General features: G+C 32.3%; 1 protein-coding gene across 2 annotated transcripts in view; it reads left to right on the top strand.

Annotated features, from left to right (window-relative positions):
- LOC108691521 overlaps positions 1-9699 on the top strand; it is an 81047-nt gene extending 71348 nt beyond the window's left edge. For both annotated transcript variants that reach the window (XM_018199296.1, XM_018199297.1), the window contains exons 3-5: positions 7593-7708; positions 8449-8779; positions 9328-9699. In XM_018199296.1, coding sequence (XP_018054785.1) covers positions 7593-7708; positions 8449-8779; positions 9328-9561 — 681 coding nt within the window. In that variant the 3' untranslated portion in view covers positions 9562-9699. The remainder of the gene's footprint in view (positions 1-7592; positions 7709-8448; positions 8780-9327) is intronic.
- The last annotated feature ends 1667 nt before the right edge of the window (positions 9700-11366 follow it).

Raw genomic sequence — 11366 nt, 5'->3', positions numbered from 1 at the left:
TATATATATATATCCTTTTATGAGGTATATTGATGACATTAACATATGATGCGTCACACATTGATGCACTGATGACATACTTTAATTCATACCATCTCAGATTTAAAATTTACAATTAAAATAGGCGAGGACAAATTAAACTTTCTTGATGTTAGCTTAATTAGAAAAGGAAATTTTTCTTATTCATAATTTGTTTCACAAATCTTGCTTACATTTTCTGGTCGTTACTTAAATTATTTTTCCCTTGATTTTTCCAGATATTTTTCCTTTATGTCAAAAAGTGGGAACACTCGTTTAATAGATTCTTTCTTTGTCCCACCCCTACTTATTTACCATCAAGAGAACTTCGAATTAATAATTAAAATTCTTATAAATAATGGATACCCATTGAAACTTATATTCTCTGAAATAAAAAATAGATTGTCAAAAAAATTTAAACAATGGAATGACCAGATTAACACACCTAAAGACAAGGCAATAGACAATAATGAAGGGAAAATTAATCACAGATTTTTTTTACAATCCCCTTTATACTATTTTTATCAGAAAAGATCAAAACATTGTTTAAAAAAGATTCCGTACATAAAGAGATAAATTCCGTATAAAGGGATTAATAATTTTAAAGGGTATAACTCCCATCAGAAGTTATAAAGACGTTCGTTCCAATCTATCTCGTACAGACATTGTATATAAAATTGATTGCGAAGATTACCGAGATTGTGAAGCATCGTATGTGAGCCAAACAGGTAAACACATATAAATGAACACAGAAATCACATAAATTGGAACACGACACAACATTTCGTAATAACAAAACACAGAATTAATCATCAGCATGAATTTGATTAGGAAAATATCAAGATATTGGATGAAGAAAGGATGCTTAATAAAATTGATTTTGAAAATAATTCATATAAAGCAACAGAAACAGAATTTAAATTTAAAATGATACTTATTCTTTAGACCCATTATATATGAATTTGTTTGCGAATCATTTCTTCTCCCCTTGTTCTTATTTTTATTTTTATTTTAATAACTAACATGATTTTATTATTTTGACTCTCATTTCAACTCTGACTGTCGACATCACAAGATCTTTACGTTGAGTAGTAAGAAACGCTTACATGTAAGTTTAATAAAATTAAAATTCAGACAAATGATTTAAATAATTCTCAATTTTTCGTTTTCTTAAATGACTACATAGTAAAGCTGACATTTGATGAATGAAATAGCTTTAATTATTGATGCAATGTATATATGACATCGTTTTCATTTTATGTAAATTTTTATAATATAATTGTACAATTTCAATATTTATGATAATCACTTGACTATTCATTACATAACAAATTGGCATTTGGATAAAAGAAGAACGAGCTAAATTGTCGTGATTCACCATCTTTCATTAAATTGAAATTGTAATTACATTATAAGATAAGATTATTTATGTAATTTAAATTTTTTATATTTTATATTGAGAAAGAACTCAAAACGAAGGATCGAAACGTTTATTTATTTCGTTTTTGTTATATTCACACGAGAATAAAAAGATTTCTGCGCTTGAACAGCTAGTGTTGGCTCTGATTTTGACGGCTTTTTTTTATATATTTTACTCATAAATTCTTTCGAGCTCCATTTCAATTTTGTGTGTGTGTGTGTGTGTGTGTGTGTGTGTGTGTGTGTGTGTGTGTGTGTGCATATATATATATATATACATATATATATATATATACATATACAGTATATCTGAATTAGTTATATATTAATATATACGTATATATAATTAGATTTTTTAATCTATTATATCTCTTATTGTTCTTTAATTTTTGCATCTTTTTTTCTTTCAGAACAGAATTATTTTTTGCATTTATCTTTCTTCAATTTATTCATCTTCAAAAACGCACATATAGGAATGTGAATAATGATGTGTAGATGTATATAAACAATATAAGTGTCCGTGTTAAAGTCGGTAAGCCCACATGATTGTACTGATCAGTCATCCCTAAGAGAATATTTAGCGATATTTTCTCAATTGTGAGGACATAATATATAAAGTCTTGTATCGTTATATTACCGCCTGCGCCTTATTGCGGAGTCTTGCATACTCGAGTACGATGAAAACCAAGTAGGATGGGATATTTTTCTATGCATTTTGAAAGAGAGTCTTTCGTCATTCATTACGGCATGGGATTGATATTCAATCTTGACTTATGCGATGACTTATTGTCGATATGATACAATATCTCATTATTTATGATGGAACGGAACATCGAAACGGGCGGCTTTTATGAACAATGTTTAACGGCGCAATTTCTGCGAACGGGAAACCGCACTCGAAGTGGCCCATAAATTATTGCCACGCGTTCCTCCAATCGCTGCACCCGCGGCATCCACGATGAAAAATCCAGCGGCCAATGGCGGGTGAGAGAATGCCTGTTGGATTATGCTTGCACGCGTAACTGCCGCCTCCATTCGCGCAATATACACGGTAGAAGGATCGTGAATTTTTATTACGATCACAGTTTATACCGCCGTCGCGATTTTCTGCATATTTTTACGACTCTGTTTCGCACAAATATTCTCCTTACGATATTTGCGAATGCGTATTTTACGATTCGGTGACCTCGTATTTCTAGGCATGTATGCCTTTTAAATATAATAACCTTTGCTTAGATCTCTCGGTGTACCCTGTAAATCTCGCCGCTGGTCTTGACAGTGGTAATAAATAACGCAAGCCGATTACGCTATTGAGACTTGACACAAATGTTAGAATTTTAATTAAACGTTTATTTGCGTTTCGTTGCGGGAATTAATAGTAATCATGGACGATGAATGTGTCTGAATCATAGGAGAAAGTCTCTTTTTAAATGTACTAGACAAAGAGGTCAAAAATATAAAAGTTGAACATAAACATGAATAAAATTTTTTCAAATCTCATCTCTGAAGTTGAAGATTAAAATTCTCTGTTAACTCAATGATTTCATTCAGCAAAATATTTATTTTGCTACTATTATAAGTTTTCTTCGCATTGATTGAATTATATTTTTATATTTGGAAAGAACAATTTTTCTGAAATATCTAAAATTTTTCGATAGATAAAGATCTGAAATAATTTTGTTGAATCATCAAAATAATTATGTATTAAACTTAAGCAATGTCGCATAAAGTTTTAACATTCTAATAATCAGTTTCAATGTCCTATAAAATTATTATCAAATTTATGTCTATATAAAAATTCAGCTAAATATATCAAGCTAAATTTTTCGATACTTCAGTAAGATTTTTTTGTCTAGAGAAATAATTTTATCTCAGCGAAAAATATTTCCAATAGTTACATAAAAACATTCTGCTAAACGCGGACAATCATTTCGTGTTCTTTCGACACATTCTTCTCTTCCAAGAGTCTTATAGACTTGATTTTTCATCATTAACTTGTGATTTAGATATAACCTCACTTGATAATGTTAAAATTGTAATTTTCTAGCTATAATTAATTATTACAACTTGTTAAATTACTAATGATTTTTTAGTGATAACTTTAAAAGTTATTCACTACAAAACTATCAGTTTAGTAATTAATCTTGGATAAAAAAATATAACTTTTACATTATCATCAGGTTAAGCCTAATCATAAGTTAACCAAATGAAAAATCAGGTCAAAGACTTCTAACACATTTCGGGATAACTAATTTCCTAATGATAATCACTGATGAGTTTGCATGCGTACAAAAGATCGATTGTCATTGATTTTTCGGATTGATGACTTGCGACAGGAAGAAAGAATAGGATTCAGAACGAGCACAAATACGATCCACGTGGCGCGCGCGGGGGCATAAACACGTCAGCTGATAAGCGTTCTTACAATACCGGTCTTCTCGGGGTTCTTCGAACTTTATCGGTATAGCCAGGATAGGTATAGGTATATCGCAGGGCCTCGAGTGCATTCCAGGAGGCATGAGATACGGAGAACTAGTCGGCCCCCGGTGGATCCGATCGCCGGTATGTAACGTCATCGTCAATGCGTTATGGGACTCTAATTGCGTCACAAATTATTTTCCGCCGCTTCCACGTGGCAGAGACAGTATTTCCTCTTCCGTTAAGATACATCGTACAGCGAAGATAACCGGGATAAGAGAGGGAAAAAATAAATGTTACTTTATCGCTTCGAATAAGTTTTAAGTAACTTTTGAAATTAGATGTCATTACTGTCATTAATATAATTAGTATTATTAGCATGGTATCAATATATAATTAATATGATTGTAATTAATTACACTGATATACATGTGACGCATTTCTATCAATTATATGATTAACTTTTTCTGAAAATGTATTTACTAGATATTTTAAAAATCGTATAAATAATGAGAAGGAAGAATTTTATTAGTAATTGTTACTAATCGAGATATAAAATAATAAATAAATCAGTTGTCACAAATTCTTCGTTCTTCATTCCATAACTTTCCTTTGATTTCCACATATAAAAAATATAGATATAATAAAATTTTTTATTTTTCTCTAATTTTGAAAAATATTAAAAAATTTTTTATATTTTTGTCCTTTTTTTTTTTTAGAATTTTAAATATTTTGTTAAGAGATTAATTTAACATAATAACTGAAAAAAATTTACTATATCTTAAATTTTTTTTTTTAATTATTTATTTGTAATGTGTATGTAAATATTTATTTATAGTATCTGAATATTTATTTGATGAAAAAAAAGAGCTAAATCAAATTAATGATTGTTGTATCAAACAAATATATGTTAACATTCAGTAAATGTTTACTTACAAATATTCAAAGAAATATTTATTAATATATTTATACAGTAAATTTTTTTCAACGAGTGCGTTAATTACTATTGCTGATACTGTTTACATTTTTAATTGTTAAGTGATAGTATCCCAAAACTGTTAAAAAATATTAAACTTTTCTAAAAACAAGAATTTTAATTTTTTCAGAAAGTTTGCAAAATCCCTAATTTCAATTTCCTATTTTTCAATTTCCCTGATAATTCCGTGATTTTCTTAATTCCCAATTTTATGACAGTCCTGTTTATATAAGAAATATATCTGGTCAATTTGGAACATAAAAGGAAGAATTAAAATGTACATAAATTACATTTAAAAGTAAGGGAAAGTAAGGGATTCGCAGAATGTAAAGAAGTCATAAAAACGTCATTCTCACTTAATTTTACTGTCACATGGCGACTTGTAATGCAATTACAATATTAAAACCGTACTTTCTGACGATTAATATACAAATCTTCTGTATATATGTGATGCAATATTCATAAACGAGTTTGCAATCCATGTGCCGTAGCTTACGCGGCTCTTATACGGCGCGGACAGCCACAGCGGTAAATCTTTATCCACCAAGGATTGATAATGATCAGGGCGGGTAGTGATGAAGTGTCAGACTGTCACTAGTTAAAAATTGCTAAAATGAACGATGATTGGAACAGACGGGGTTGGAGTGAACGGGATTACGAAAGCGTGTTCGGCCCGTCGAAATATATCTGAAATTATCTCGTGCTCTCTTGAGTCCCAAGAAACGACCGGCTAATTTCAACTTTCGCAAAAGTGCTTCTCTCGGGCATCGTTCCGGCTGTTTCATTATCGCAAAAGGAAAGGGAGAGAAGAATTCGCGGGCGCTAATTGACGTTTTCTTGGCCCGGGCACAACCGCGAGGCTTAACTTAACGTTTCTTTAGGAGCGTTGCCGTGAAATCTTCGCGTTTGTGTGTGAGAGATAATTTCATCGTATGTTTACATACATTTTATTACACGTACCAATTATTTATCCAATTTTAGTACAATATTAATAACTCGACTCTCTCTCTCTCTCTCTCTCTCTCTCTCTCTCTCTCTCTCAATGGCGTTCGCATACACAATCGCGCAATTTGGTCGCAATGGAGCAATAATAATCGTTTGATATTTCGATTTAGCGAGTAATTAACGCTAAGTGTCATTAAGTTATGCCGCAATGTCTGCCACCGACTACATCTCTATACGATTAAAATCGCGTTGCTAGTGAGAGAATTCCTTCCTCGTTCGGCTGATGCAAGAATCCGATAAAGATCGCGGAGAGCGCGATGTGTGGTCTCGCGTATATGAATATCCTTTTAATCTCAACGTGCGGTCTTCTGCCCAATACGATGAGTTCCTCGTATAGAAGGCGTCGCTGCTTAGTTAACCGTTCACTCGGACGAACGATGGCTTAATTAAACGTCGGCTATATCGCGTTGTCTCGTTCACATAGGCCTCGCACCGAGAAGCAGTCGTTTGACCCTTCGATAGCGTTTCGTAATTATGAAAGATAAGTGTCGTCGATAATAATGCTCTCTCTATTATTATAAATTAGAATCTAATCCATAATAACACAATACTTTGTTTTCTTAAATTTAACCACAGAATTTATTTGCGATATATTTATATCTCCTTTAGGATCATTTCTTTATACGAATACCACTTTTTTCGTGGGAGTAATATAAACAATAAATATTACATTTTATGCTTATCTCGAGGATTTTTTGGAAAAAAAGAGATTTAGATTTATTCCGGTGAATGAAGCAAGCAAGTTCCGCATGTTTTGTGTGTGGTGACGAGTTATACGGCGCAATTAAATCGAAAGTGGTGTGGTGTACTGCGAGAGGCACACTCGTATTAACAAGCAGTAAGCGGCAGCGGCAGCGGCAGCGGCGGCGGCGGCGGCGGCGCCGTGAGGCCTGTTTTGCATAAAAATTATAAGCCGAATTAATGTTTTCACCTTCACGTAAGCTTACACGTATACCGCGCTCGCTCACCGGCTCACATGTGCCGCGGATTCGGACGATGCGTGACTAACCCCATGCTTTATTGCACGTTCGTACCAATCTCCTGTCCAGCATTTTCTCACGCGCGATTCTTCACCGCGATATTATTATTGACGCAATTCTAATCTGACAATTCGTGAAATTTATTGTAAGGTCATGCACATTAGTCTCTGTTCTATATCCGTCTCAGATATGACAGAATTGTTTACATCGCGCCGCGTCAAAATATCACGCTCGTAGCGCTAAGACATGCAGTACCTGTTGCGATAGAAATCTATTTCAATCGCTATCAAACGCAAATATAAATGCACCATTTTTTACACTGTTATACAAAAATGTAATAATTCTTTGTACAATATTAGATAGTAATCAAGTAATTATAAAGTTATATATATATATATTAAAGAAAAAAAGAACAATTCTGAAGTATCTAAAAATTTATATAGATACAGTTCTAAAAATAATTTTGTTGGACTATCGATATATTTATGTAGTTTAAATGTTGATGGCAATATTATAAAAAGTTTTAACATTTTCAATTTAAGTAATCAATTTAATTAAGTAATCAATTTAAATGTCTTATATAGTTATTTTAATTGTCCAAATAAAAGTATTTTTAGATCTGTATCTAACTAAATTTTTAGGTACTTTAGCAAAAGCTGTTTTTTTTTTCGATAAATATTAATATTTATGTTTTCAATTTGCATAAATTCGATGAAGGAAAATTTTATTAGGCACGCGAACAAATAATGTAAGCATTCTCATGATTTTCGTTGCAGGTGGTTTGGCTGACCGCAGTCCTGTGCCCGCGGCTTACTGCCGCCAACAATCTGACTTTATCCTCCTCCTCTCGAAGGCCCAGGGAAGAGCCTTTCAGAGGACATATTTCTCGTTGGTGAGTAAAAATTTTCGGACAAAATGTGATGAAAAAATAAAACGAGAAAATATTACCGAGTTGTTCGATCTAATTAAAATAAATTAAAATAAATTTCTTTTTAATAGTTTAGTTCGGAGTTTTTAACTCTCTATTAAAATATACATTTATCCATTTGTATATTATCCATTTGTATGTTGTTTTCGATATTCACGGTTCATTTATAACAATATTTGCGAATGATTTATTGAAACGCGGTGTGCATTACATTTGGATATTTATTTTATCAATCGCACGCGAAATTCGCTATCTTAATTATTATTGCTGGTGTATAAAATGTTAATAATATATACGAAACGAAGTAAAATATCATGTTCCATGAAATTTTTTTTAAACCGCTACAACATTCTATCGCGTAATTTAGATACAAGCTATTAGCGCGCTTGGCATGGGAGGAATAATATCAGCGTTTCTTTCGGTGGTAAGAATTCGATTTAAATTCAACAGGGCACGCTGCGGTGTAGCCGAAACGTGCTTTTATTATTTTTTCTACATATATTTCCCATTAAGTCTCCTGTTAACACGACGATCGTACGCGTGATTACGCGATTAGAATTTAATCCGAAAGTTCCGTAAATAACATCCGCTTGCACTCTTAAAGAACATTGATCGAGAGAAATTATGTTTTGATTAGGAAACAATGTCGATTATAAATACAAGAATTGATTAAACAGGAGAAATGTTGCCGTTGCAATTCGCAGGGCAGAACCACTAGAGGAGTCGACGAACAAGCGGATGACATATCGAGAGATGCAGATGATACTGCGTCAAGAAGGCGAGGACGGCCGCCCGGTCGATTGCTGTCCTACGATAGAGGAAATGGTAGAACCGTTTGGCGGTCGAACTCGAGAAGACATGTACGTCGAGCTCTATCGAGATGGCGAGAACGTCCAGAGATTCTTCGAGTACTCCTGCAGGCTAGACGTTGTCGGCAAGCCGTGCAGATTCGTCGATCGGAAATTCAGCAACCGGTCCATATGCGTACAAAAGCATTCGTATACGTACGCTATCATCAAGAGTCCTGGATCGAAGGTATAATCACGAATTCAACATTAATTCTTAATGTTGAATCCTTAATACACACTATGGACTTAAAAATTTTCTAGCATTACACGAAGTTTTTTCAAATAAATTAAGACTCGTGAAAAATATTAGAAAAAATATACACTGTTAATATGTCTATAGTGTAATGTCTATAGTGTCAAATTTAACTTAATGTGAGGCTCATATATTTAGTAAGCAGGTGACTCACATTAGATTAAACACATAGATTGAACAGTATATAATCTCCTTTATTTAAAAAAATGTTATTCGTAACCTTTAATATACACGATGATTTTTCAATCTTTTACTACACACGACGAATCGTGTTCTGCACATTTTTTCTTTTCTTCAATTAACTAAACTAGGCGCATCAAGTAATTAATTATAATATTTATTAATTATGCAATTTGTTTAAATACGCAACTTTATATTAAATACTTTTTAAAGTATATGTATAAGAATCACTTGCTTTTTATAATAATTTTTTGAAAATAAAAGTTATCGAGGGATATAGGATAATTATTGTTTAATTCCAGACTGGAACGGAGGAGCACAGAAGGCACCACCATAGGGAACGCCATCATTTTCCCGCGTTTTCCGGTAACACCGTGAGCGGATCCGAATGGACATTGGATTACATCAGAGTACGAAGTGGGTGCAGCTGCGAGATCATGCCGAAGCCGAAGAAGAAGAAAATTGCGGCGAAGACGAAGAAAACGAAGAGCAAACAGCGTCAACCAAGGGATCAAGAGTCGGACTTTGAAACGTGAAAGTGTCGATTCGTGTCCTAATGACAGTAATTGTATTGCGACTGACAAGAGAATGCGCGTGCGAATGTGAGATTATGTATAAGATGTAGGAATGTGCGTTTGAAGAATATTACTAATCGTCGGATGCAATGAAACGTTACCAACAATCATATCATCGATTTTTCTGATGACAATTATTTACGTAATGATAATTTATTAGACATTACTGCGGAATGTAGAACGCGCCGTTTTGTAAACGCGTTTGAAGTCGGTCAACCGATTTATACTCCTTGGTGCTTTATTTACAAATATTTTCCTTAGCGTATTTTAAATATTTTTTTTCTATTTATTACTAATTACTTCGATAAGAAATTTTTGCTAATTAAATATAAGTATGATTTATCAAATTTCATCAATTATTTGGCTAGTTTGAAGTTACAATCTTACAAATCGATTGCTAACGAACAAGAGTCTGGATTCTTGAAAGGTATCGCATACGAAAGTGTACAAAAATACTATAATACACGTTATGTATATTATAGATTTTTTAGTTTTTCGTATGCGATACTTTTTAAGAATCAAGTCTCAATACACTTGCGAAAACTTTCAAAATAATCATAATTGACTGATGTCGCATTTCAAGAACAATATTTCAAGACAATAATATATTGAGATAATTTCATCAATTCTTAAAATAGGCGACTTGATGCGCATTAATTTAATAGCTTAATTACATCTAATCCTCATTTTACCGGCGGCCAGTTTTCATTCTGTACTTTTACGTGTATATTATATATTTGTATGTACTCGGTAGCTTGTGAGAATTTTAATAAGATAAATAATATTTCAATTAATTAGAATTTAACTCATTGCATTTATATCTAGATCTGCGAGGCACATTGTTATTCGATAACGAAGATGCGAATCATAGTACTACTAAAATCTATTTAAAATTGGTGTAAAGTATATTTAATTTAAACTAATACGATTCGACTCTCTTAAGAAACATTGACTAGAGTAAAACGTGCCAACAGCCATGACAATTATTAATAAATCTGACTATCTCGTAAGAAATGCGGAAAAATATTTACATAAAACCATTAGATTAAGTCTTTTTCACTGCGCAAATTTTCGTTGCACGTCGATACGATGCGTAAATGAAAAATATATTATGTTAATGACTAAAATATTTCTCCTACTCTTTTTCTCTTAATTTCTTGCATGTCACATTGATAGTTTTGATCAATCTTTATATTACTGCAATGTGCAATGTAGATTTGTGGAGAGTATTGTAGAGAGTTATATTTTTAATTTACATGTACTCATAAAATAATTTTATATTAGCACGTTAATTTCTGAAAAATCTTTAATGCATAGCTGTACATATTTCCATGGGAAATAAGGATGTTGCTGTTTTATGTCTATGTTTCATAATATTAACGCTTTTTTAATTACTTTTGATATCTACTTCTTCATTATAACTGCCGTATTAATATATAGTATAAATGACTTCTAGTATTTGTTGTATCATAACACCTTCGTAAACATGCGGACATGTTTTCTGTATCGCCGTGTAAACATTGTACATAAACGTCATTAATACACTTGTTATAAAATCTGATTCAATTATATTATTCAATTATTATATCTTTTTTCCACAATACATATACAGAGTACCCCAAACTTTGACACATCGTTTATAAACAAGTAGACTAAACTTGCGTGGAAAAGTTCTTTACCATTTTGCAATTATCGCAATTTCTTTTTAGTTATCCAATGAGTAGATTGTCTAAAATCACGCGACGCATAAAATAACTTTGAGATAT

The sequence above is a fragment of the Atta colombica genome, unplaced genomic scaffold (assembly GCF_001594045.1).
Source record: "Atta colombica isolate Treedump-2 unplaced genomic scaffold, Acol1.0 scaffold47, whole genome shotgun sequence".
Taxonomy (NCBI): domain Eukaryota; kingdom Metazoa; phylum Arthropoda; class Insecta; order Hymenoptera; family Formicidae; genus Atta; species Atta colombica.
The sequence above is the reverse complement of the archived record's forward strand: the minus strand, read 5'-3'. Positions and strand labels throughout refer to the sequence as shown.